General features: G+C 60.9%; 1 protein-coding gene across 6 annotated transcripts; it reads right to left on the bottom strand.

The window, feature by feature from the left end:
* D2HGDH (D-2-hydroxyglutarate dehydrogenase) lies at window positions 1-26,113 on the bottom strand. Of its 6 annotated transcripts, none has more exons than XM_070463702.1 (10): window positions 26,056-26,113; window positions 24,160-24,527; window positions 20,205-20,262; window positions 18,884-19,023; window positions 18,002-18,195; window positions 16,230-16,398; window positions 14,256-14,399; window positions 13,112-13,254; window positions 9,562-9,727; window positions 1-1,130 (listed from the first exon to the last, which is right to left on the bottom strand). In XM_070463702.1, the coding sequence occupies exons 2-10, from the start codon at window positions 24,515-24,517 to the stop codon at window positions 871-873; spliced, it is 1,632 nt and encodes a 543-aa protein (XP_070319803.1). In that variant the 5' UTR covers window positions 24,518-24,527; window positions 26,056-26,113; the 3' UTR covers window positions 1-870. The 6 variants fall into 6 exon arrangements, with proteins under 6 accessions (XP_070319803.1, XP_070319804.1, XP_070319806.1 ...); XM_070463703.1 differs by having other exon boundaries at window positions 26,052-26,094; XM_070463705.1 differs by having other exon boundaries at window positions 24,160-24,522; window positions 26,056-26,078.
* Between the last annotated feature and the right edge of the window lie 1,477 nt (window positions 26,114-27,590).

The following is a 27,590-nucleotide window of genomic DNA, read 5'->3' as shown; positions in this document are numbered from 1 at the left end:
TCCTGGTTAATCGCTTTTATTGGAAGCTCATGGCACCAGAAAGAAGGCGAGTCTAGCCTCTCAGACCGTCTCCAAGCCCCAGCAGCTGCTCCAGGGGGACAAAGGTCAACGGGGGAGCACCTGCTCGGGGTGACAGGATGCCTGTGGCTGGCGGGGCTTCTCACCCGGCACTACTGACGTTTGTGGTCAGAGCAGAACCGGAAAGACATCTCCATGGACGCGTCACAGCAAGTGTGATAAACGGGTGGCTGGCTCCTGAACTGCCGGGCCTTCCAGCAAGCAGGGACACACCCAGGGCAGGGCACACCCATCCCTCTGGCTCAAAGGGGACCGGTTGTTGTCCAGAAAGTGCCTGATGTCTCAGCTCTGCTGGTCAGAGCGCGAATGGACCTGCCTCAGTGCCCTGTCACCCACGTGGAGTTCATTCCCTCTGCCTGGTGCCCCTCAGAGGCTTGCGCTGAGTGGGGGGCCAGTGGTAGGACTGCCCTCTCAGGGATGTATCCCACAAGGCAGGATCCCACAGGCCACAGGCAAGCAGGGGTGACCTGGTCGACCCTGAGTGGGCAGAACTGTGCGCCCACCCAGCCTGTCCAGGACCTGCGGAGGCATGGAGTGTCTGTCCAGCGGGCAGGCAATAGTGGACAGGCGGCCCTCTGCACTCGGCCCACGCAACAGAACAGCGGGGCTCCAGAAGACTCCTGCAGAGAAAGCCATGCGTCCTGGGCTGCACGGGGCCAGTTTCAGGCCCCTGGACCAAGCAGCCAGTCGTCCAGCCTGCTGCTGGCTCTGTGGGTTGGAGGCTCTGCAGGCCCATCCCACGGGCAATGCCAAGACCAGATGGAGGCCCCCCACTCTGGCTGCAGGGGGCCATCAGATGTGGGTGGGCAGCGTCTTGTAGGGGTTCAGGATGCCCTTGGGATCCAGGAGGGCCTTGAGCTGCCTCATGAGCTGCAGCGCCTCGGGGGGCTTGCTGTAGCCGAGGACGTCCTTCTTCCTGAAGCCCAGGCCGTGCTCGGCGCTGACGCTGCCCCGCTGGCCCGCCGTCCACTCGTACACGTAGGGTTCCAGGGTGCCCAGCAGGGACGCGCTGAAGGTCTCGGCCGTCACGTTGAGGTGCAGGTTGCCGTCCCCTGGAGGGGCAGGGATGCACAGGTCAGCGGGGCCTCCTCTGCCCCGAGGCTCTCTCCTCCCTGAGGTCCCTCCCTTCCCCAGGCCCCCCACTTCCAAGAGCCCCCAGCCCCGCCCCGCCCCCCTTCACACCACTGGCGACTACCTCGAAGTGGTCACCGCCCTCCTCCGGGGGTCGCAGTGCCCCTAGCCGCACACACGTGTCTCTCCGAGTTCTCCCCAGCCCCCGTCCCTCCCGCACAGCACCCCCTCCCTGAGGGCCCCCACCTGAGATGGACAAACATCCGCCCAACCTGCACGAGCCCGGCGGGACCACCGAGACCGCCGCAGACCCGGGTCTCCCAGCACCCAGGAGGCCGCTAACCAGGTGACCTGCAGCCTCTAACCCAGTGACCTTGGACCTCTGACCCTGTGACCTGGGGCTTCTTATGCCCCCTCCTCCATGCACATCTGTCAAATGTAGGGAGCAAACCAGGGTCCCTTCTCCCACCAAACGTGGTTCCCACAACACACCCAGGGTGAAGGCTCTGCAAACAAGGGAAGCACTGCGGGGAGAGGAGCTGGGCTCTGTTAGTACTCACAGCACATCCACACAGCAGCCCCCCGCATGGGCCTGCGGGGTCCACACAGCCCCAAATTGCCTCCAACTCAGCCTCCAATAATTCCCACAGATAAAAGCCTAAGACACACACACACACCACACAAAGCCTAAGACAAAAATCACAAACACACAGAAAAGAAACCATGATGACCAAGACCCACAAAGACCTGTGATCCCGTGATTTCCAAAAACAGAAAATAAATGCTTCATGTGTTTAAAGAAATAAGACAGAGAAAATATAAAAAACATGGACCAGAAAGCTTTTAAATATCCAGGCCGAACTAGAAATGAAAAAGATGGTCACTGAAATGTCAACGAGCAGAGAGAGATGTAGCAGGATGGAAAACAGACAAGCACGCAGAGAACTGGGACCACGGCCGGCCGGCAGAGACGAGACGCATCCTGAGCCCTTGGGGGACACTCCGGGGGGCGGGGATGGGGAGACGGTATCCGCAGGGACAACTGGGGAGCGGTGTCTGAAGGCTAAGCCCACGGACTCCAGCTGACGGACACTGACCCACCTAAACAAAGCTGAGAGAAGCCAAGGAACCCCGAGGACAAGGATTTCCTTCCGTGGAGCACCACTGGCCCACGGCTACCTGCCGACAGCAGTCAGCGGTGCCTCCACTCTGCAGAGAACCGGGCTGTCAGACCGGAGTCTCAGAGTTCACTGAGGAGAAACCGCTCAAGAGCAGAATGCGTATATTTTCAGGCTGACAAAATCCATGACGTGATGTCACCTGCCTTCCCGGCCCAGAGGAAACTAAAGGCAGGGCTGTGCTACCAGGTCAAAGACGGACCAGCAGTGTGGGTGAGTCTGGCCAATCACGAGCTCTCACGGCAGGAACAACAGCAGTGCCGCTAGGGCGAGGAGACATCACGGAACTGGAACACACTCCACACACAGCACGTGACCAGGAGCGGGTGATAACACCCACGGGGCAGGGCCCCAAGGCCCCTGCTCCGAGGACCGGTCAGGCTCTCAGGGAAACAGGGCTGTCCAGAGGGTGGGGGACAGAGAGCTGACCGTAAGGAACTGGCCCAGAGGACTGTGGGGAGTGGTTAGCCCAGCAGGTGGACACCCAGAAACGAGCTGACGCTGCAGCCCTGGTACAAAGGCCCCTTCCGTGGGGGACGTCTGTGTCCTCTGGTCCAGGCCTTCAATGATCAGGCAAGATCCTCCCACATGGGGAGGGTGACCTGCTTTATTCAAGCTCTGTGGCTTTAAATGCTAATTTCATCTTAAAACTGTCTTCACAGCAACATTCAGATTGACGTCCGACCAAGCATCTGGGCACACGGCCCAGCCAAGCTGACACACAGGCCAGCACACTGCTTGGGAAGAGGGTCACAATACTGATTAATCTCCAACTCTTTTAAGATAGGACCACCCTGATAAATTTGCAGGAAGAACTATCAACAACCTCAGATATGCAGATGACACCATTCTGATGGCAGAAAGTGAAGAGGAATTAAAGAGTCTCTTGATGAGGGTCAAAGAGGGGAGTGAAAAAGCTGGCTTAAAACTTAGTGAGATCATGGCATCTGGTCCCATCACTTCATGGCAAATAGAAGGGGAAAAAGTAGAAACAGTGACAGATTTTATTTTCTTGGGCTCCAAAATCACTGCAGATGGTGACTGCAGCCATAAAATTAAAAGATGCTTGCTCCTTGGAAGAAAAGTTATGACAAATCTAGACAGTGTATTAGAAATCAGAGATCACTTTGCTGACAAAGGTCCCTATAGTCAAAGCTACAGTTTTTCCAACAGTCATGGACAGATGTGAGAGCTGGGCCATAAAGAAGGCTGAATGACTTGTCAGGAAGCATTAACCAGAGGCTTCCCGGGTGCTGCTCTGGATCTGTCAGGAACCCTCTGGCCCTTACTGATTCCTGAATATTCAGGAATTAAGAGGAGAGGCACGCCTTTCCCGGGGCTGAGGAATCCAGGCATTTCTCATTACGGTGATAAGTACCCTCTTCCTTTTTATGAGCCATACGGTAAAAGGTGATTGTTTGCAACTCTCTCTTTGATAGGGATCATCTTATGTTTTGTAAGTCTGGAATTTTAATCTTTATCTTTGCTGAGAATAACTACAGTATACATGCCCACGCCATGTTGATTAAAACACCTTTGCTCCATCAGAGCTTGGGTCCCCGTGTCTTTCTTTCTTTCTTTCTATTCCTTCTTTCTGTCTTTCTCTCTCTCTTTCTGGCTAATTCCTTGGAGCGCGGAGGCCCGCTGAGCTCACTTTCTTGCCTGGGCTTCTAAGACCCTCTCGAGAAGGCGCACTGTGCCTTCACCCACTCGAGAGGGCGCCCGGTGCCTACGTGCAGCAGCGCGAGCCCTAAGAACAGGGCTCTATTGGCTTTCCGCGTAAACCAGGGGATATCAGCCTCTTTCTCTCTCTTACTCTCCGGACCACCAGGTTCCGGTCCATTAAAGGACCAACAAGTGATGAAAAACTGGTGCTTTCAAACTGTGGTGTTTGGAGAAGACTCGAGAGTCCCTTGGACTGCAAGGAGATCAAACCAGTCAATCCTAAAGGAAATCAGTCCTGAATATTCATTGGAAGGACTGATGCTAAAGCTGAAACTCCAATACTTTGGCCACCTGATGTGAAGAGCTGACTCATTGGAAAAGACCCTGATGCTGGAAAAGATTGAAGGCAAAAGGAGAAGGGGGCAGCAGAGGATGAGATGGTTAGACAGCATCACCAACTCAATGGACATGAATTTGAGCAAACTCCAGGAGATAGTGGAGGACAGGAGTCAGGCGAGCTGCAGTCCAAGGGGTCACAAAGAGTTGAACACAGCTAAGCAATTGAACACCACCACCACCCTGATAAAGATACAATTCTAGGGCTACTGCCAAAAGAGCAGATAGGCATAATTTCTCGTTAGTAAATGGAAACAAACTCTATGAGAAAAAACACCAACCAAAAGAAGGTAATTCAGTTCAGTTCAGTTCAGTCACTCAGTTGTGTCTGAGCTCTTTGCGACCCCATGGACTGCAGCACACCAGGCCTCCCTGTCCATCACCAACTCCTGGAGCTTACTCAAACTCATGTCCATCGAGTCAGTGATGCCATCCAACCATCTCATCCTCTGTCGTCCCCTTCTCCTCCCGCCTTCAATCTTTCCCAGCATCAGGGTCTTTTCCAATGAGTCAGTTCTTCTCATCAGGTGGCCAAAGTATTGGAGCTTCAGCTTCAACATCAGTCCTTCCAATGAACACCCAGGACTGATCTCCTTTAGGATGGACTGGATGGATCTCCTTGCAGTCCAAGGGACTCTCAAGAGTCTTCTCCAACACCACAGTTCAAAAGCATCAATTCTTCAGTGCTCAGCTTTCTTTGTAGTCCAACTCTCATATCCATACATGACCACTGGAAAAACCATAGTTTTGACTAGACAGACCTTTGCTGGCAAAGAAGGTAATAAACCACACTAAAAAAAAATAGAAGAAATGAGGGAGAAATAGAAGGCCCAAAGCCAGACCAATCCAGGTCACCGAGTGACTACGGTCTCTGTAAATGAAGGGCAGCAAAACATGCCACCTCAAACCAGGCCATGTTGGCATAAGGGTTACTGAGCTGAAGGCAACTGAGAAGAAAGAGACACAGAGTAGCCCCCTGCCCTCCACGCACCTGGAAGCAGGACTAGAGTGTGTAAAGGCGTCCCCAGGCCCCGGCAAGGGCAGGGTCACCACCCGGGACAGCTCCGGGACAGCTCCTACATGAGGCTCATGTCCACCAGGTTCCTGTGCGTTTATAAACCTTCCCACAATTTGCCCCTGGACGTCCGTTCTCTTCCTTCATCCATGCTGTCTCCAAAGAGGTAATGTTCTTTGCTAAAATGCCCTACAAGTCGAGCTACCTGAAAGTGAGCAGGACCCCGCGGGGTCTCTCTGTTCAGCCTCCGTGACCTTCGCTGAGCTCCAAAGGGCAGACTGGAATAGTTGCTCATCAGGGAAGGGAGGGGTGCAGAGACAGGGAGGAGGAGCCAAGAAGAACAGAGCGGCCTCGGGCAGGTCCTGGCCGTGAAACAGGGAAAGGGGCAGGGCGCGACCTTTAATAGAACGAGACTGCTGGGATAATCAGAGCCAGACGGGCCCAAGATGGCGATGAGTCAACCTCCACTAGACCCTGGGCCTCAGTACATGTCATCATAACAGGTCAGCATGCCAGGGCCAAGGCTGACCCACAGAGACCAAGAAGTTGGCCATGATCCAATTTCTGGAAACCTCCGCCTCACCCCCAAAGCAGCTGGAACAATCCTCCCACTCATTAGCTTATGAAATTACTCACCTAACAAACACTGGCCACCCCATATAAGGGGGACTCTCACCTTCTGAGATGGTGAGTGTGTCTCTCTCTAAATAAACCCGCTTCTTACCAACCATTTTATCTCTCACTGAATCGTTTCTCCAATGAGACCTGAAGAACTTGAGCTTCATTAAGTCCTGAGACCAGGTGTGTGATCTCAGTTAAAAGACCATGGGTGGACTCCCCTGGTGGTCCAGCGGTTAAGACTCTGCCTGCCAACGCAGGGGACGTGGGTTTGAGCCCTGGTCCTAGAAGATTCCGCGTGCTGCAGGACAACTAAGCACCGCCACTCCTGAGCCTGTACGCTCTAGAGGCGCCCCTAGAGCTGTGCTCTGCAACAAGAGAAGCCACTGCAGTGAGAAGCCCACCGTCCCCTCCTGGAGAAAGTCCGCACGGCAATGAAAACCAAGCACAGCCAACAGGAAGTCGCCAGCTTTCAGCCATCACACGCACGCTGCATGCTTAGCTGCTCAGTCGTGGCCGACTCTGCGACTCCATGGACGATGTTTAGCTCGCTCCTCTGTCCCGGGATTCTCCAGGCGAGAATAGTGGAGTGGGTTGCCAGCCATCCTCCAGGGGGATCTTCCCGACACAGGGATCGAACCTGCAGCTCCTGCTCTGCAGGTGGATTCTTTACCACTGAGCCACTGGGGAAACCCAGAAGTCACATAGCACAGGTGAAAAAATTTTAAAAAAAACAAGAAAGAAAAGGCCATGGATTTTGGCTGCATTCGAGTCCCTGCCCCCACCACAGGGGTTCAAGTCCCAATCTGAGGTGCGTGGTTTCAGTTGCACCTCAAGGGACGCACATGACAGTATCTTTGAGCTTTACAGAACTAAGCGCCCCCATAAGTGCAAGATGTCAGGTTGTTCATTCCACAGAGGATCCCAGTTTGCTAATCTGGAGAAGCTCAGGAGACATGTGAGGCCAGGCTAAAGGAATACATGCCCTGCTCACACCCTGATCCCTATCATCCAGCAGGCTAGGGGAGTGCAGGACCTGCTCACACCCTGATCCCTATCATCAACCGCGCCCTGCACCATCCCCATAAACTCCTCACCAGATCCTCCCAGCTTGGGACAAAGGTTGGCAGCAGGAGCCCACTGTGTCTCCCCTGCCTGGCGAAGCAATAAATCTACTTTGTATTACTTCACCCCAAACCATGCCTCTGAGATTCGACCTGGCACCGGTGCACAGAGGCCGAGCTCTTGGCCTCAAACTGACAGCCCAGATCTCCACCTGCAGAAGCAGCTGAGGCACCTGGAGAAGGGGGCCCACCCTCTGCGGGGGCGGGGGGCTCGCTCAGCCGCTGAGAGCCAAGCGGGCCCCAGCAACCGGCGGCGCAAAGGGCAGGCTGGGTCCAGGGGCCTGCTCTCAGCCCCGGCGAACGGCCAGGGAGGCTGGCAGCGCCCCAGGCAGGGGCCACACTTCCACCAGTGGCGCGCCCCACCCAGTCCTCTGCCCCAACAGGGCCAACAACAAGCCCATGGTCTTCAAGTGGACGGAAAACTCCCGCATGTTTGCAAGTTAAAACACACAGTTCTGCCCACCTCACGAGTCAAAGAAGCAATGACGAGGGAGATCAGAAAGCATTCAGAGCTGAAAGATGAGAGCACCCTCAGATGGTGCTCTGGGGTAGCACCCAGCCAGCAGCAGAGACGGGACAGAGAGAGGCACCTGGGCATCCCCAACCCACTCCTCTGCAGAGGGGTGGCATCGAGCGCCCAGGGGAGCGGACGCCCGGAGTGGGCTGAAGTACTGGGCGTGCAGGGCCAGCGCCTCAGCCAGAGGACACAAGGACCTGGAGCCAGGTCTGGCCCCGCTGACTCCTGCGGGCGCTCCTGGATGCTGCCAAGTCTGAGGAGGCAAGAACCAGGTACTTCTTAAAACCAGCAAACACCACCTGTGTGCTTTCATGGAGGGAAACTGAAGTCCATTGAAGAGCAGAAAGGCTGAAAGTCAGAGAGCAGTGGTGACGCCTGAAGGCACAGAATAAAGAGCAAGGAAACCCGCAGCAGGAAAGACCAGCAAGGCCCAGTGCTGACTCTTGAGAGACCGAGATCCACAGCACCCCAGCAGGAGAGAAAGCGGTGTGGCCGGGGCGGCCCTCTGCTCCAGTCATGAGGGCCCCTGCACCCACAGCCCTGTGCAGAAACCCGGACACATCCTGGCCTGAGACAGGTGACGGCCACACAAAATGCATGATTCCCACGAGCCCTGACCCCGCGCCTCCCCCCGCATGAGCCCAGACCCCGCACCTCCCCGCGCAGTGAGCACAGACGTCACTGCCATGGGATGCCTGGCTTTTGTGAGGAGCACTGATCCTTTGTTGTTTGACTACATGGGTTTTTCTGTCCCCAGCGGAAAGCCCCTACGTATCCTGGCTCCTCCCCTGCCTCCGGGAGCAGGCCCTCTGCACCATCGGAGAGCCCGCTCCCTGCCTAGAGCTCTCGGTAAGGTCCCAAAGAAAACAACTCACAACCTTCGGGTTGTACAGAGATAAGAAACAATCCAAATCCGGAGTTAAACAGTCCCCTTCCGCAAGTGCTGGACATGGCACAAAGAAATAATAAGAACCATGCGATGCCAGACACTCAGAATCTTAGAAGAGACAGACAAAAGGCCAGAAAAAAATGAACAGTCAATTCTGAAGAAAAGGAACTGGCAGGGTCCTGTAGTCATTAAAGAAACTGCCCCCCCCAAAAGTCACCCACAAAAACCTTCAGGCCCAAGTGCCTTCATCTGCAAGTTGTACTCAGCATTCACAGAGGAGGAATTCCAACCTGCCAGACGCTTCCCGAGACGACCCCCAGCTCGCTTTATGACTGGCCAACCTCCAGCTTGGACAGACAGGGAACCTGACAGTGTAGGGCTGAGGAGGTCCTCCGCAGGGTCAGTCAGCGGGCTGAGACAAGACGGAGAAAGGGTCCAGGCCACACTGGGCTGACCCGGAGACACAGACCCACTCATCCCCGGGTCCAGAGAGACGAGCCCTGCAGGGGGTCAACGGGAAACCGGAGCCCGGCACCCGGGCAGACGCAGAAAGAGCATTCAGCAAATTCAGCAATCAGTCTCAATTTCCAGAGTGGAATTCCTCCACGTGACGCATTCAGGGCCCCCACATACAGTCCCGGGAGGCGGAACTGGGCCCACCTTACGGAAAGGACAGCGGAGGCCCCAGGCAGACGGCGCCCCACACCTGGGAAGAGACGGGGCTTTGAGACACCCGGTCCTGAAGGCTGCTGAGAATCAAGGGGGATGAAATTGCTCCTTCCTGTGAATCAATAACTTATAAGCGTGACTCTTCTGCACACAATAATGACCGGAACTGGTTTTAAGACCCTTTCTTCTGGAGGGAGGGCAGGGTCAGAGCTCGTCCTCAAACACGAGACCCCCGTGATCAGGCCAGCCCCATGCCCCAGCCAAGCCCCGAGCCCACACTCCCAGGGTGGGCCTTCCCGGGATGCCCCAGGCATGCCCCCCGCCCCGCGGGCTGTGCTCACCCAGGTGTCCATAGCCCACCACGCGCTTGGCGCTCGGGCCGAGTCGGGCACGCAGGTCGCCCACGAGGTCGTAGAGCCTGTCCAGGGGCAGCGAGAGGTCATACTTGTACACGTAGCCGTCACAGCTCAGGGCCTCGGTGATCCTCTCCCTGAGTGCCCACAGCATCTGGAAGGGGAATGGGCACAGTCACCCCGAGCGGGCAGGGCTGCAGGGTGACCCCGGGGTCGGGAGGGAACCCCCAGGTGACAGAAACGTCCCGTGTCGTGACAGGGATGCGGCTTCCATCCGAGAATCCACACTGGACTAGACGGGGGCCCCGGACACGACTGGGCAGCCCCTGGCGGCAGACACCCAGGGCCCCTCAGGGACAAGCAGCACTGACCCTGTGACCCGGGATCAGCCGGGCAAGGTGGGGGTGAGGCAGACAGAGGGGCACCCCCGGCCCGGGGACAGAGGTGGGGACCTCACCACGGCCCCACACCCTTCCCAGGGCCCCACAACATCCCTTCCCGTCACAGACAGATGGGAGGGTGTCCCCAGGGGCCGTCTCGTCCCCCCCCCCCCATCCTCCACGTCCCCCCACCACATCGCAGGAAACCTCGAGACGAGGCAGCTTTCTGGGTAAGGGAAAACATCACTTCTTTCGTTTCTTTTTTAACAAGCCCACAGTGCAGTAGTCACCCCTGAGAAAGGAACAGTTCCTCAGCGGCACGGATACCCAGCGGGTGTCCGCGTTTCCCCAGTCGCTCAGCACCATGGGTCGTGCCCTTCCCGCGCCTGGGCGCCCCAGCCATCGTCCTGGCCTGATGCTCCTCCCACACCCAGGGCCCGCCACATCCCTGCACGGGGCGGCCTGAGCCCAGCAGCCCTGCCCGCCCAGCACGGCCTCCTCAAGCCCTCATGTCCCGACACGGCCACAGAGCTGCAGGCCCCTTGTCCGCCCATTCCGCCCACTGCTCCAAACCCACTCTCTCTAGAACATTCCATCTGCAACGCCTCTGTGCCCTGCAGAGCTAACGCTGCTCCCCCAGCCTATCCAGGCTCAAACACCCCCGACCCCCACCCCATGTCACTGCCAGGCCCCCGGACGCGAACGCTTGAGAACAGGGCACCAAGGCAGGCAGCGTGACCCCTGGGGTGGGACCCACTCTGGCCCCGAGCTTGGAACACGGCCACCCACCCGCCCCGCACAGCAGCCTGGAGCTCGGTGCATCCAGATGGAGCCAGGGCCGCTGGAGCTGGGCCCCCCATCACGTGTGCCCGGGTCCTGTGCCCGGAGGGACAGGGCCCAGCTCTCAGGCCCGAGGCCCAGTGATTCCTCATTCACAGGCAACAGACAGAGTGCACTTAGGGGGACACATGGGAGGCAAGCCCCAGCACTGGGCCCTGGTGGGGAGAGGATGCACCGCTCCCAGGACACAGCCTCCATGCCCCCCAGGACACAGCCCCCATCCCCCCCAGGACACAACCCCCATCTTCCCCAGGACACAGACCCCAGGACTCAGCCCCCATCCTCCCCAGGACACAGCCCCCAGGACACAGCCCCCATCCTCCCCAGGACACAGCCCCCATCCCCCCCAGGACACAGCCCCCATCCTCCCCAGGACTCAGCCCCCATCCCCCCCAGGACTCAGCCCCCAATCCCCCCAAGACACAGCCCCCAACCCCCCCAGGACACAGCCCCCATCCTCCCCAGGACACAGCCCCCATCCCCCCCAGGACACAGCCCCCATCCCCCCCAGGACACAGCCCCCATCCACCCCAGGACACAGCCCCCATCTCCACCCAGGACACAACCCCCATCTTCCCCAGTACACAGACCCCAGGACACAGCCCCCATCCTCCCCAGGACACAGCCCCCATCCTCCCCAGGACTCAGCCCCCATCCCCCACAGGACACAGCCCCCATCCTCCCCAGGACACAGCCCCCATCCCCCCCAGGACACAGCCCCCATCCTCCCCAGGACACAGCCCCCATCCCCCACCAGGACTCAGCCCCCATCCCCCCAGGACACAGCCCCCATCTCCCCCAGTACACAGCCCCCATCCTCCCAGGACTCAGCCCCCATCCCCCCCAGGACACAGCCCCCATCCTCCCCAGGACTCAGCCCCCATCCCCCACAGGACACAGCCCCCATCCTCCCTAGGACACAGCCCCCATCCCCCCCAGGACACAGCCCCCATCCTCCCCAGGACTCAGCCCCCATCCCCCACCAGGACTCAGCCCCCATCCCCCCAGGACTCAGCCCCCATCCTCCCCAGGACTCAGCCCTCATCTCCACCCAGGACTCAGCCCTCATCTCCACCCAGGACACAACCCCCATCTTCCCCAGTACACAGCCCCCATCCTCCCCCAGGACACAGCCCTCCATGCCCCCAAGGACACAGCCCCCATCCTCCCCAGGACACAGCCCCCATCCCCCACCAGGACACAGCCCCCATCCTCCCCAGGACTCAGCCCCCATCCCCCACCAGGACTCAGCCCCCATCCCCCCCCAGGACACAGCCCCCATCCCCCCCCAGGACACAGCCCCCATCCTCCCCAGGACTCAGCCCCCATCCCCCCCAGGACTCAGCCCCCAATCCCCCCAAGACACAGCCCCCAACCCCCCCAGGACACAGCCCCCATTCCCCCCAGGACTCAGCCCCCATCCTCCCCAGGACTCAGCCCTCATCTCCACCCAGGACACAGCCCCCATCTTCCCCAGTACACAGACCCCAGGACTCAGCCCCCATCCTCCCCAGGACACAGCCCCCATCCCCCACCAGGACACAGCCCTCTATGCCCCCCAGGACTCAGCCCCCATCCCTCCCAGGACTCAGCCCCCATCCTCCCCAGGACACAGCCCCCATCCCCCCCCAGGACACAGCCCCCATCCCCCCCAGAACACAGCCCCCATCCCCCACAGGACACAGCCCTCCATGCCCCCCAGGACACAGCCCCCATCCTCCCCAGGACATAGCCCCCATCCCCCCAGGACACAGCCCCCATCCTCCCAAGGACATAGCCCCCATCCTCCCCAGGACATAGCCCCCATCCCCCCAGGACACAGCCCCCATCCCCCCAGGACACAGCACCCATCCTCCCCAGGACATAGCCCCCATCCCCCCCCAGGACACAGCCCCCTGGACTCAGCCCAGCAAGCCCAGCCTCACAGGAAGGAGCGGCCAGAGCGGCTGACAGGAAGGTGGTGGGTCACTAGGATGGGGAGCAGGACTGAAATCACGGGTCAGGAGGTGAGGGCCATCCAGGAGCCCAGACCGGAGGGCCAGGCGGGGACAGGAGGGGTGGTCGGGCCCTCTGCCCCAGCCCCCGAATGGCAAGCGTGGCCCCCCAGCGCCCACGTCTGCACGGTGACAGCGGCCTCCCCCTGGCCAGGCCCACCCTCCTCACCCTCTGGTGAAGCCCCTCCCAGGGAGCCCCCACGCCCTGCCCAGCCACCCCCCAGTCCACAGACCCTGACACCAAGCACGTTCTAGCAGGGCGGCCGGTAGGTGGGTCCCCAGCCGCAGCCCCTCTCACTGTAGCACATGGTGGGCATCGCCCACCTTGATCCTCCTCTCGTCGCTGCCCAGGGTCCCGTCGGTTACCAGCCCCGAATCCAGCACCTGCTCCAGGAAGCGGTCCAGCTTCTCGGCATCATGCCCCGGCCCGGAGCCCGCGGTCTCGACGAGGACGTAGAAGGGGCTTTCTGGAAGGGCAGGGGCAGGGAGAGCAGGGAGCGGTGGTCAGGGGAAGGCTGGGGCGGGACCGCCAGGGCCAGGGGGCTCCAGCACCTCCCGACGCGCCGGGGTCACCCACAGAGCAGCCACCGGCTACTGCGGCTCAAAAACAGGTCTTCCGCTATAAGACAGACAGTGCCCCCGGAGACACGGCAGAGCCGGGCTGCTGGGGCGGGACCGCGCCGTGGAGGGCAGGGCCCCTCTCATCAAACCACAGGGTAAGCGGAGGCGTGGTGCCTGCCGAGGTCGATGACTCCCCGGGGGTGCTCTGTGCATCCAGGGGCCCTCCACACCCCCAGGGGCCCTCCACCCCATGAGAGACTCCCCACTCACACCAGGGACCTTCCCACCCCCACCCCAAGGGACCCTCTACTTCTGCAGGCCCTCACACACAGAGAAGATGCCACGTGAGGACCCTCACCAGAACCCAGCCCCCGTGGAGCCCTGGTCCTGGACTGGCGGCCTCCAGGATGGGGGCTGTGCTGAGGGCTGCGGTTCCGGAAGGGAGGCCTGGGGTGAGACCAGGACCACCTCCTCTGGTCAGTTTCAGGAGTGAGAGCGCCAGGACCCGCAGCTGTGCGGGTTTACACACATGCACACAGCGCATGGGCTCAAGAACCAGGCGTGACGAGCTCGTCGGCTAAATCAGAACGAGCTGGCTGAGCTCCGGGGGCCAGCACGTTGTGGGGGGATACTTCTCCCAGCTGAGGAGCCGGCGGAGGGTCCTGACTGCGTCTGGCTGTTCCAGAGACCCTGCAGCTCCAGCACAACTGCCAGCATCTGACCCAGCTCTGCAGGGGAAGGGATCTCAGGGGGAACCCCGCCCTCAACAGCGACGGGGCCGCCAGAACCGCTGCGCTCCCTGCCGCCCCCACTCCGTGGACAGGCTGGAGGCCTGGCACCTTCCATTACCCACACGCCAAACAGCGCAAAAGGTGTGGCGGGCACCGCCTGCCAGAGGGGACAGTACCTTGCACGGGGCAGGAGAGACCGAGGTGGAGCCTGACCAGCTTCATGCACTCAGCGTCCATGAACTCAAACGCAGACAGGATCTCGCCCAGCATCGCCCTGCAGGTGCGGAAGGTCTGCAGAACCTCAGCAAAGCCTGGACAGCCTGCAACGGGCATGGTGAGAGGACAAGCAGACTGGCACGCAGACACGGGGCCTCGCCACAGGCCACCCGCGCCGCCCTTCAAGCAGCAAAACCAACCCGCCCTGCCAGCAGCCACTTGAAGTCTGCAAACACACGGCCAGAAACTGGCCCGTCGGGAAGCAACTTGGCTGTGTCTCTATGATACCCCAGGCCCCACAAGCCACTCAGGGCACATGTCCTGGCCCCCAGCTCTCCGCGGCACCACAGCACCCGGGGCAGGGCGCGGACGTCGATGTGTGGGCAGGCAGGGTGGGCCCAGGAGAGCCTGGTGGGCACGGGGGTGTGCGAGGCCCTTCTGGGCAGGGATTGGGAGGCACTGAGGAGTCCCGGGGAGGGCAGGGAGGAGGGTCGGGGCTGGGACCCACTCTGTGGGGCCAAGGAGCAGCCGGGAGCGGCCTGTGAAGCCCAGCAAAGGGAGCTGAGCAAATTGGAGACAGATCGGAGGAAAGCTTCCGGAACGCAGCTCAGAGAGGGGCTGGAGGGAAACCCGCGCGGCTAAGACACGTGGAGACCGACAGCCCAGAAGGTCCTCTCATGCATCTCATCACCGTGCTGGGAGGAGCGGGGGCCGGGGTGGCTGCTGAGAATGCGGTGGAGGGAAGCTTCTGGAAGTGGGGGCTTTAGGAAGTTCCAGAAACAAAGAAATGCACTCTCACAGGAGACACACCAGGACCCATAAACAACCAAAGGAAAAGATGAAATATTTACGTCGGCCAAAGAAAGGGAGACAGCCCCTCAGGGTGGCCGCAGGGGATGCCGACCCGCCACCGCCAACCACGGAGCGGTGAGGAGCGCGGCTCCCACAGGATGGGAGACACCAGACGCCGGGGCCGCCTTCCAGGGAAGGGGAGGAGGGAGACGTTCCAGACAGACTCGACAGGAACTCGACACGGACCCCACAGCCACGGGCGTCCGTGATGGGAGCAACCAGGATGTGTTCACAGCGCGGGGCCGGGAAAGCCCACCGCAGGAGCGCAGGAAGGGTGAATGTGAGATTACAGTGACGACCAGCACGCCAGACGGAATCAGGACAAGACCGCGGGTGGGGGAGCCGCGGGCCGCAGCCTGGCACGGGTGGACGGGGGAGGGGGAGGAGAGGCACAGCGAGCACGCACGTGGGCCCTGGGCCAGGGGAGCCAAGAAGCTGCACAGCTGGAGGGGCCCCAACGCACTCGCAGAGACGGTGGTCCAGGAGCAGGGGTTGGGGGTGAGCCACTGGACCCACCAGGTGGACTAACGGCCCCGAGATGAACAGACGCAGCCCTGGACCTGGCACCAAACGCTGCTTCCCTGCAAATCTTACAGCGTGAGTGAGTGAGTGAGTGACAGGGAGTGAAAGTCGCTCAGTCGTGTCCGACTCTGTGTGACCCCAGGGACCACAGCCCGCCAGGCTCCTCTGTCCATGGGATGCTCCAGGCAAGAATACTGGAGTGGGTTGCCATTTCCTTCTCCAGAGGATCGTCCCAACCCAGGGATCAAACCCAGCTCTCCTGTTTTATCTTTTAGTTTTGCTTCCTTTTGGTCTTTACCCTACAGCATAAACTGTTATTTAAGAATAACAAACACCAGCTGGATGAGATGCGCGAAGCCCTGGTCCTTTTACAGAATAAAGCGCGCCCTGCGCAGACCCTACCGTGCGCACCAAGGCCAAGTCCCAGCCTGAGGGGAGAGGGAAAAGCAGGAGGAACGGGAAGGCCGGCCCGCGCAGCTGCAGACAGCCCCCCCGCCCCGCCACCCCGGCACAGGCAGTGCCGCCCAAGAACCCCCCGGAGGCTGACGGAGGGTGCCTACCCAGGAAGGCCACGTTCACAGCGCTGGGCTTGGGTGGACACAAGATGGACACGGCCGTGATGACCCCCAGGGTGCCCTCTGACCCAATGAAGAGCTGCTTCAGGTCGTAGCCCGTGTTGTCCTTCCTCAGAGACGTGAGGCAGTTCAGGACAGTACCGTTGGCCAGCACCTAGAGATGGCGTCAGCACTGGCCCCACGCCACCCTGAGAGAGAGCCCCGGGGCGGAGGAGGGGGGCGGGGGAGCATCCGGGGTGGAGGGGGAGCACCCAGGACAGAGTGGGGAGCACCCAGGACAGAGGGGGTAACACCTTGAACGAAGCAGGGAACCTGAGGCAGAGCAGGGGAGCATCCGGGATGGAGCAGGGGAGCACCCGGGATGGAGGGGGGAGCATCTCAGGTGGAGCGGGGAGCACCCGGGATGGAGGGGGGAGCATCTCGAGTGGAGTGGGGAGCACCCGGGATGGAGCAGGGAGCATCTAGGGTGGAGCGGGGAGCACCCGGGATGGAGCAGGGAGCATCTCGGGTGGAGCGGGGAGCACCCGGGATGGAGCAGGGAGCATCTCAGGTGGAGCGGGGAGCACCCGGGATGGAGCAGGGAGCATCTCAGGTGGAGTGGGGAGCACCCGGGATGGAGCAGGGAGCACCCGGGATGGAGCAGGGAGCATCTCAGGTGGAGTGGGGAGCACCCGGGATGGAGCAGGGAGCATCTCAGGTGGAGTGGGGAGCACCCGGGATGGAGCAGGGAGCATCTCAGGTGGAGTGGGGAGCACCCGGGATGGAGGGGGGAGCATCTCGGGTGGAGCGGGGAGCACCCGGGATGGAGGGGGGAGCATCTCGGGTGGAGCGGGGAGCACCCGGGATGGAGGGGGGAGCATCTCGGGTGGAGCGGGGAGCACCCGGGATGGAGGGGGGAGCATCTCAGGTGGAGTGGGGAGCACCCGGGATGGAGCAGGGAGCACCCGGGATGGAGCAGGGAGCATCTCAGGTGGAGTGGGGAGCACCTTGGGTTGAGTGGGGAGCATCTGAGATGGAGCAGGGAGCACCCAGGGTGCAGGAAGGCAGGGAAAGGCAGTGCACCAGTGCCCCCAGCCCTGCACTCCTCATCCACAGGCACTTCAATCACACGCTCTAATCCTATCTGAATTCAGTCAGAAGCTTAGTAAAACAACTTGCAAAAGCGAGCAAGTGACTGACAAAACAACAACCTGCAGCCAGAGAACAAAGCTACCGGAACCTTGTGATTTATCAGACGGAAGTGGCCCCCTCCTTGGGTAAACACAGGGTCTGGGCTTTAGAAAACCGCTGGGAGCCGTGACGGGGGCCTGACTGGGCTCCTCCGGTCACGAGCCCCTGGAAGCTGGCGGGCGGAATGCCACCGGTCCAGGAGACTGCCCAGGGCAACAGCTGCCACAGCAGCCCTCCACAGGGGCAGGAGGTGCGTCGTCGCCTTGTGGGGAGCCAGAGAGCGGGGTGCTGCGTCTAACCCCCACGGCCTGGGTGGGGCCCAGTGGAGACTAGGCCGCACCCCGAGGTGGCCTCCCTGCCCACCTGAAGCCCGAGAGGGCAGCCCCAGGCCTGGGCCTGCACACCCCGGGTGCCATGCATGGGAGCAAGGGTACACCTGACCTCTGAGCCAGGGGGTCTCACCAGGGACCTCGCATGCTGACCACTGGGAAAGGCCGGCCCCCTGGGACCAACCCAGGAACCAGAGCAGGTCCGGCCAGGTCGCTAGAAGCAGGGCCAGCGCCCAGCAGCAAGTGTCCCCAGCTCACCACTTCCAGGCCCAGGACTGTCCCCCGCAGGGAGCCATATCGCAGAAACCGCAGGCCGCCCGCGTTGGTGGCCACATTGCCCCCGATGTGGCAGCTGCCCTTCGCCCCAAGGTCCAGAGGCATGACGAAGCCCCGCTCCTCCACGTACTGGCTCAGCGCCTCCAAAACACACCCCGCCTGGCAGACCAAGACCCCTGCCAAGCAAGCAGAGCCCCCGCGGGGGCCCTCAGGCTCAGCTCGGGGAGCCCATCAGGCCAAAAATCCCAGGAGGGGCGTCTGCCCACCCAGGAACCAGGGCGAGGAGGAAAACAGGTATGCCCTGTCCCTCCCCCAGGAGATGCCTTTATGAGAAAAGAGGAAAGGCCAGTGAGGCCACGTGGGGGGAACATGGCTCACACACACAGGCTCATGCAAGGGAGCAGTGAAAAGGGGTTCCTACAAGGCTGGGGCCCTCAAGTGTGGGTGGGATTCTGCCCCAGGGGACACGTGACAAGTCTGGAGATAATCTGGGTTGGAGATGGTGCTGGCATTGAGTGTGGAGGCTGGGATGCTGCCCAGCTCCCCAGTGTCCAGGTGCCCTGGCCAGAGAGCATGATTGGCCCAGGGGTCCTGCCCAAGAGGCACCGACACAGTTGTGGGGCCTGGAGCTTCGAAACCGTGGAGCCCCGCACATGCCCCGCAGGCCTCAAGAAGGGTTGGCGTGGCCAGGAGGGGCCGCAGCACAGCTCAAGTCCAGGGTATAAGTCGCCCCGAGGACCAAGGGGCCTGGGCTCCTGGCTCAGGCAGAGGGGCAGCTGCTCCTCCCTCAACCCCGGACCCGGGCCCCCCCGCCCAGCCCAGCCCCGGGCCCGAGAGGGAAGTCCCGGGAGTGGCCAGCCTTACCTGACACGTCGTGGAAGCTGAGGACCTGGTTCATGAGGGCAGTGGACACGATGATCTCGTCGAAGACCGGCGTGCTGCCACCCACCATGCCCGTGTTGCCCCCCTGTGGGTTCACGGCCAGGTTCCGCTCGTGACAGTACCTGGGACACGCCGAGGACCAGGGTCAGGGCCCTCTCCCACTCCCCCAGCACCCCGGGGGGGACGCCATCAGGGCCGTGAGACCCCAGCCTCTCCCACCACCAAGCCTCCTGCCATAGACTCGAGGGGGTGCCTCCTCCGTCCCCACACACGACAGGAGTCTGAGGGGCAAGTGACCCCGGCAAACCGCGGAGGGAGCAGGCAGCCATGGTCTTCCCAGGTCATGGACGAGGCCCAGGCCGCCCCGAGGCCGCTCCTCCAAGCGCCGACAGAGTGCCCACTGCCGCCCTCCCTGCTCACCTCAGACAACTGCGGCCCCGGGCACTCGGGGCCCCTCCCACCCCCACCCCACATCTCTGCTCCCCTTCATCCTGCGCTGCCCACCCTTCCCCTGCCCATTGCTCTTCAGAGGCAGGTCAGTCACCAGCAGCACCTCGTCCCCAGCCAGCCTCCTACCGAGCAAAGACCTGAAGGGATCGGGCCCTGATGGGTCAGGATCTGGGCACTGGGGCCCCCACCCAGAGGGGCAAGCTGCCCACCTGCGTCACGTGAGCCACCCGGCAGGCGGCCAGCCTCCAGCCCAAGCTCAGTCGGAGCAGGGCCAGGTGTCCCTGCACACACCTCCACGGGGCGGCGGGGACAGAGCACTCACGGGTGCTCACGTTCCGCGCATCGACAGTGATGTGGAATAGGAATCAGACCACGGGCATTGCCACGTGGAAGGGAAAAGACCATCACATGGGAGATACAATGTGATGATGCTTAACAACCCACACACGTGCAGGAAAGTGCTGAGCTGACAAACCAAAATGTCATCAGTGGTTATCTTCGGAGTGGAAAATTTTGGTTGCTTTTGCAACTTTTTTTTCTTTATGGCTTTGTATGTTTTCCAATTTTTCTATAGTAAACACGAGCGTGTAGGAATAGAAAGCATCAAAGCAGACGTTTTTTCAAGAAAAGGCCTGTGCCCGCCCCTGCAATGGGCGACAGGGCTGCCCGGCGCCCCCTGGAGGCGGCGGGTCCGCTCAGCCTGCTCGGCCCCGCCCTCCCGTCGCCCCGCCCTCCCGTCGCCCCGCCCTCCCCTGCTCGGCCAGCCCTCCCGTCGCCGCCTGCGTGGCCGCGGGCTCTGTGTGCTCTCGGCCCCGCGCTAGTGACAAGGGAGTGGGGCGGGCAGAGCGCCTACCTGAGGATGTGTGCCACCTCCTGGGTCGTCCGGGGCCTCAGCAGCACCTTGCTGGAGCCTGCGGGATAGAAGCCACGGTCACTCATGTGGGGCGTCCCGCCTCCCGGGGAAGCACGCCCGCCAGCCTCCAGGCCTAGAGCCAGAATCGCTGAGGAGGAGGAGGGCCCGTGGGCCTGGGGACCTTAGCAGCAGGGGCCTGGAGTCTTCTCCACTGCAAGTGACTGGGTTTCCCAGGGAAGTAACCTGTGTTTGGGGACACCTGAGGCCACATGAACACCCGGCACCCTGCGAGCGGACGCCCATGAGCTTCAGTGTCTGTGGATCATCTTCACCCGAGTCTGTTCTCAGGGAGATGCTTCCTAATGCACCCATTCACCCGCACTCATAAGCTGACCTTCTGCTCCAGGAAGGGGCCTTCTCCACCTCGTGCATTTATAATCTGGGCTATCAGATCCACAGCGGAGTAGGCTGTGGACTCTCATTTCCTGGTTATCACAAGTTATTTGATGCCCAGTCGTGACCTCATCTGTTGGCATTCCTGACCACTGCCTCCAAGACAGTGAAGTTTCTCTCTTATGCTCTCAGTTTTGCGGAAAGTGCTTTAAGCAGCTAAGAGGCTGCAGGAGGACAAGAGGCTGTCTCGCACATCTTCCTGCTGCGTCACTGACTTTTACGATGCTCTGAGATCAGGTTGTAGTTTCTACCTTATTTTCTTATTATGAAAGCCATTTCTCATTTGTTTTTCATCAAATGAACCGTGTCTGCCCAGGCCTCCAGGTCCTTCAGGGCAGCAGAGTCCAGGGACCCTGTTCACCCGTGAGGCTCCAGTCGGTTTCATTCACTCATTGCGTTTCCCAATAATACCTAAGTGCTCACAGTGTGCCCAGGCACAAAGAGTAAAAACAAAGTTCTCCCGCCCCATGGAGTTACCTTTCTAATGGGGAAAAGGATAAGAAAATGGTCCAACGTGTTAATAAGGGTAGGCTACAAAGAGAGCAAAGCCCAGAGCAGAAGTCATCGGAGGCAACTCTGGGGAAGCTCCCAGGACGGGAAGGAAGGAGCATCCAGCCTGGAGAGGCTGGCAAGGGAACAGGCAGAAGGGTCAGCCACACAGGGTCGGGGTGCCCCAACCCCCACTCCCTCCCCACTCCCCACTGCAGCCTCCCTCCCTCTCTGAGCACCCTGCTGTGCCCGCAGTGGGCCACCCTGACCCAGCCCTCCCCACCCTGCCCGCCACCTGCCAGCAGCACGCCCAGGGCTCCAATGGCCTAACTCCAGTGGGCCCTCCATGGGCCCTTCCGGACCATCCTCTCAGTCAGCCGTCTGCCCCCACCGCTGTGGAGCCTTCCTGCCCCTGCTCTGCTTCCCCTGCAGCCCTCTCTCTCACTCAAGGAGACTCTGGGCTTGAGGAACCGGAGGCACCCTCCTCACCCCACGGCCTCATCTAGGCACACACAAACCCAGCAGTGCTCCCGGCTCTTGGTCCCCCAGTCAAGTTTGTGTCCAGAGATCTCGGGGTCAGTACACACCACTCGGGGTCAGCACACACAGCCTCAAAGTCAGCACGCACCACCTCGGGGTCAGCACACACCACTCGGGGTCAGCACACACCACTCGGGGTCAGCGCACACCGCCTCAGGGTCAGCGCACACCGCCTCGGGGTCAGCACACACCACTCGGGGTCAGCGCACACCACTCGGGGTCAGTGCACACAGCCTCGGGGTCAGCACACAGCACCTCGGGGTCAGCACACACCACCTCAGGGTCAGCGCACACCACCCGGGGTCACCACACACCACTTGGGGTCAACACACACCACCTCGGGGTCAATACACACCACTTGGGGTCAGCACACACTGCCTCGGGGTCAGAGCACACCACTCGGGGTCAGCACACACAGCCTTGGGGCTGCTTCCATAGGACCTTGCAGAGCTGACACCTCCTGCCCCACCCTCGGCAGGAGCCTGCTGGTCAGGCCGCAGAGACTTTCTGCTCCGGGACTCAGAGCTGCCTCCTCGAGCCCAGTGGCCCGCAGAACAAGCTGTGCCCAGCATTCACGCTGCCCACGGACTGCAGGCCCCCCACGTTCCTCAGGGACGTCCCTCCTGTCTCGGTCTCTGAGACACCACGCTGCCCTGCGCTCAGAAGGGGGCTCTGTGTGGGGCGGGGCTGGACGCCTTCCATCGAGGGCGCCCGGTAGATAAGCCCAGCACACCCTCCACGGTTCGCCTTCAGTCTGGACTGCGCTGACTCCAGGCCCAGCCTAAGGACCTGGACACCCAGCGTGTCCTAGCACTTCAGGCTTAAATATGCCATCGTGTTGTAAACTGTCTTCCACATCTTCTTAATATGCAGCAAGTTTGTGTAACTAAGTAGGTCATGTTATCTCTGAAATCACTTCAGGATACAACACAAAAGTGAAACTGTTAGTCGCTCAGTCGTGTCCGACTCTTTGTGACCCCATGGACTGTGGCCCGCCAGGCTCCTCTGTCCATGGGATTTTCTAGGCAAGCAATACTGGAGTGGGTTGCCATTCCCTTCTCCAGGGGGTCTTCTTGACCCAGGGATCGAACCTGAGTTTCCTGCACTGCAGGCGGATTCTTTACCATCTGAGCACCAGGGAAGACAACGCAAGGCCTTAGGAAACCTGCTACCAAGAAGGCGAGCTGGGTCCAGAAGGAGAATCTCCAAGCTGGTGCAGGGGGTGTGGCTGGAGGAGAGGGAGGCTGGGGCGGTCAGGCCATCCGGCAGGGCCTGCATCTTGCCCAAGCAAGCTGCAGAGGGGACAACAGGCCCCCCAAAAGACATGTAGACACCCCACCCCGCAGAACCCACAAACGTCACCTTCCTTGGAGAAAGGGTCCTTACAGATGTAATTAAGTTAAGGATCTAAACTTGAGATCATCCTGATGAGGGTGGTACCCCAATCCAAGGAAAGGTGACCTCATAAGAGAACAGAGAGGGAAACACAAGGAGAGGCTGTGTGAGGCGGGACGAGGACTGGACGATGTTGTCACAGCCAAGGTCACCTGGAGCCCTAGGAGCTGGAAGAGGCAGGAGAGACTCTCCACTAGAGGGAGCCCTACCCACACCTGAGAACAGAGAGGAGACACCCCAGTAGTTTGAGCCCAGTTTGCGGTTCCTTGTTATATATCAGCCCAGGCATTAGCTGCAGCCATGAAATTAAATGACGTTTGCTCCTTGGAAGCAAAGCTATGACCAACCTAGACAGCATATTAAAAAGCAAACATTACTTTGCTAACAAAGGTCTACTGAAAGCTATGGTTTTTCCAGTAGGCATGTACAGATGTGAGAGTTGGACTATAAAGAAAGCTAAGCGCCAAAGAATTGATGCTTTTTTCAAAAGTGGTTGGAGAAGACTCTTGAGAGTCCCTTGGGCTTCAAGGAGATCCAACCAGTCCATCCTAAAGGAGATCAGTCCCGAATATCCACTGGAAGGACTGACACTGAAGCTGAAACTCCAATACTTTGGCCACCTGATGCGAAGAACTGACTCATTGGAAAAGACCCTGATGCTGGGAAAGATTGAAGGCGGGAGGAGAAGGGGACGACAGAGGATGAGATGGTTGGATGGCATCACAGACTCAATGGACATGAGTCTGAGTAAACTCCAGGAGTTAGTGATGGAGGCCTGGCGTGCTGCAGTCCATGGGGTCGCAAAGAGTTGGACACCACTGAGTGACTGAACTGAACTAAAGCGTTCTGAGGAAGTGAGTAGTAGTTAACCACACACCCACCTCAGAGCAGCTGGGGGTAGGGTAAGGGGGGGGGGTCAGCTATTTTATCTTAATTTGCAGATGTCCTGCATATGAAAAGTGTCTGTGACACCACCCACAGCTCCTGCACCCAGTGCTCACCACTGGCCACCTGGAGTTCAGGCTGTTCCTCAACTCTGCCCACGCCAAGCATGAAGTGTGAACAGACCCTCACTCACCTCGGACCATCCTCAGCCAGTCCACGTTGGGAGCCTCAAGCTCCTCCGGGTCTGTGATGACCCTGCCAGGGACGATGTGCTCCAGGGCAGCCAGATCGTCTTCAGACACCACGGAGAAGGGAAGCCGCCGCACAGGGTAGCGCTCTGGGGTCAGCGTCACCTCAGGAGCACGGGAGGAGGCCGAGGAGCTGCCTCGTCGAACCAGGGGGCCGGTGCCCCAGACCCCTCGCAGGCCGCCCAGCCCAGGGATCCTTGACGGACCTGCCCACATCCTCTGTCGCACAGAGGCTCCCTGGACGCAGGCTGCCCGCCAGCAGAAGAGCCACACAGGCCACCTGGGCACCAGACGGGGCATCATCACTCCTGCCCTACAAAGTAAGTGATCGGACTTAGGACTCTGGAAAAGCACGGAGCTAATACAAGGGAAGCACCTGCAGCGGGGGGAGACAGCTCAGCAGGGCCCAGAAACACACAGTGGCTTCCACGGCTGCGGTGGCAGAGTGAGATCTGGACCACCCGGAAGCGGTGGGCTGGGCGGGGACAAGGGACGCGAGGCCTTCAGCTGATGCAGCTCGCGCCCCCGGCAGGAGTCACCCCCTGACAAGTCACCAGACGCACACCCCTGGCTGAGGCCACCCCCACCCCCACCCCTGTGTTAGCTTTAACATCTGCAACAACCTCGCCTCCCTTTCAGCCCCTCTTCCTTCACAAGGAACAAGCAGTTCAGCTGCTATAAGGAACAGATGCCATTTTTCTCTGGTGGCTCAGCTAGTAAAGAACCTGCCTGCCAATACAGGAAATGCAAAAGACATGGGGTTCAATCCCTGGGTCAAGAAGATCCCTTGGGAAAGGAAATGGCAACCCGCTCCAGTATTCTTGCCTGGAGAATCCCATGGGCAGAAGAGCCTGGTAAACTACAGTTCATGGACTGGGTTCGCAGAGTTGGACACGACTGAGCGCGCACATTACACATGCACGTGGTGGTTCAATCTTGAAGTCATGTCCGACTCTGCGACCCCATGGACTGTGGCCAGCCAGGCTCCTCTGTCCCTGGGATTGCCCAGGCAAGAATACTTGATAGGGTTGCCGTTTCCTTCTCCCTGGAATCTTCCCGACCCAGGGAGTGAACCAGTGTCTCCTGCATTTGTATTTTACCACGGAGCCACCAGGGAACTACTGGTTAAAAAAATAAATCTTATGTTTGTGGATATGCTACAAGTTCACAAAAAGCGGGGGGCAGAGGGAAGCTCCTCTGGGCCCCGGCCCTGGGGGCCCGGGAGCGCGCACACTCGTCAGGCAGCCCCCGGGGAGGGGAGCGGGGTGGCGCACCGGTGTTCCGGTTGCTTCCAGCTCACCTGGCGCTCAGACCACCTGGGCAGCACGAGGGACAGCGCCCTCGCGCAGGGTCACACCTCCGAGTGACCTTGAGGACACGGTCGGAGCCCCTGGGTGCCTGGAAGCAGCAGGCACCGCACCAGAGGGGGTGAGGCTTAAAGGATGCGCGGACGCCGACCCCACCCCCCACAGTTCAGGGCTGCGCAAGGCAGGTGAGCGGCGAGCTCGGGGCCGGACTTCCGCTGGGGGCCGGGCGCCTGGGGTCACGCCCGTCAGGGGACCACCGGGAGCCACCGGGGACCAGCGGGGACCAGGAGCGGTCGCCCCAGCCAGGGGGTGAAGACCAAGCGCCGGCGCCACGGGCACGCAGAGTCACCCAGGCTCGTCCGGAAGGCCCCGGGCGCGCGGCCTGCGCGATCGCGTGACCGGATCAGCCCGGGCGGTGGGATCCGAGGGTCCCGCGGGCGCCCGCCGCCCCGCGACCGCGCGCTTCCGCCGCCCCCGGCCCGCGGCCCTCAGCCCTTCCGCCGAGACCCCGAGCGGCCGCGCGCACGCACTCACGTCCACGTCCCCGCCGCAAGCTTCGTGCCGCCGCGGAGAGTGGGCGGGGCGGAGGGACTGCGCCTGCGCCGGAGGCCCTCGGGGACTCCGCCCACCCCGGCCCAGTCCTGTTACTGGCTCCGCCCACTCACGGGCCCGCCCTCTGCCTCGGACCCCGCCCGTCCATGACCCCGCCCCTTTCGCCGTGATGCCCGGCTTCATCCAGCTTCCCCCGTGAGGTCAGCTGGCCTTGAGCCGCGTTGGCAGCGTCTAGCGTGGTCCCTGCACACGCTCCCACCCCTTCCACGAAGACTGGCCCACGTGTACATCCCGCCTGACCCCAGAGCATAACTCTGCCCTTCTAAAAGATCCCCAGAGGACCGTGGCTCACCCTCTCAGTTTCGGGGAACGCTGGCACCCAGAGCCCCGGTCCCCTGGCCCCAGCTCTGGCAGAAGGGGAGACATCCCTGCGGGTCAGGAATGCACTGCAGGCAGAGCCCGAGGGCGCCCCGAAGCTGCTGCCCAAACATCTTGAACAGAACCCCAGTGACTCAAGTGAGGGGGCCTAGGATCTGGGCTGGGGCGATCCCGCTTCAGGAAGGCCCAGACCACCCCCGAAGGACACAGAGTCTGCCTCTCAGGACTGCCACTTCCTCCAGCCCCTCCAGTTTGTGCCCGCCCGGTGCCAGGCTGCCACCCGCGGCTCCAGGGTATCTGCTCTGTGGGCCTGTTGGGCTCTGCCAGCCGGGGCACCAGGCTGGGGGGCTCCCAGCCTGACGGGTGTTTCACGCCCCAGCCACCCAGGGGCCAGCTCCCAGCCACCTCCCCCTCCCCCGGGGGTGCCAGCAGATGTCTCCACAGACGTCTGAGCCCCAGCTCCATGGGGCTGTCGTTCCCAGCGCTCCTGGGGCCGAGCCACCCAAGGTGGCCCAGCAGCCTGTCTCGGTGCAGCTGACAGGAGTGACCGTCTGTGGGACGACAAGATGATGACCCCTGGCCGAGGGCACGACAGACAGACAGCGAGTGTACGTGGCCCAAGGCCGGGATGGGAAGGCACGCTGCAGGTTCTGCCAAGTAGAACAGAGATCCTGGTGGTCCCTGCAGATTGGCAGAGAGCACAAGCTAGGACTGGATCAACAACCAGCCACCTGCCAAGGGTGTGTGTTCTCCTCTGGTAAGGATGCCTTATCAGGAACAGCAGCTGCAGCAGGGTCTCACCACCTCTCCAGTAGACCTTCTTCCCTAAGACCTGCCTGCCTCTTCAGTGAGTCAGTGGGAGCACGCTAGAATGCACCCTGCCTTTTTGGGTTATGCCCTGGCAGGAAAAGAACACTCCAGAGACTTCCCCCGGCCCCTCCTACCATGACAGCCCTTGCTCCACGGGTCGTGGCCATCCTGCCAGTGGTCAAGTCCACCTATTTCAATGACACAGACACTGCGGAGGTAACCAGAGAGAGACCTGGGCACCCATCCAGACAAATGTCACCTTATCACCCAATCACCACAGGCCTCACTCTGACCACAGACCAGTGGCATCCACAGCCTCCCTTCCAGCA

The sequence above is a fragment of the Odocoileus virginianus genome, unplaced genomic scaffold (genome assembly GCF_023699985.2).
Source record: "Odocoileus virginianus isolate 20LAN1187 ecotype Illinois unplaced genomic scaffold, Ovbor_1.2 Unplaced_Contig_5, whole genome shotgun sequence".
NCBI lineage: Eukaryota > Metazoa > Chordata > Mammalia > Artiodactyla > Cervidae > Odocoileus > Odocoileus virginianus.
Note: the sequence above shows the minus strand (reverse complement) of the source record. Positions and strands in the feature narration are given on the sequence as shown.

Coding starts and splice junctions, on each gene's coding strand:
- D2HGDH (XM_070463702.1), bottom strand. CDS start 24,517: ATGATGCCCCGTCTGGTGCCCAGGTGGCCTGTGTGGCTCTTCTGCTGG. Junction 16,399..18,001: donor CAGTCCTGGGCCTGGAAGTG/GTGAGCTGGGGA, acceptor CGCCATCTCTAG/GTGCTGGCCAACGGTACTGT. Junction 1,131..9,561: donor GGTGGGCTATGGACACCTGG/GTGAGCACAGCC, acceptor CTGCCCCTCCAG/GGGACGGCAACCTGCACCTC.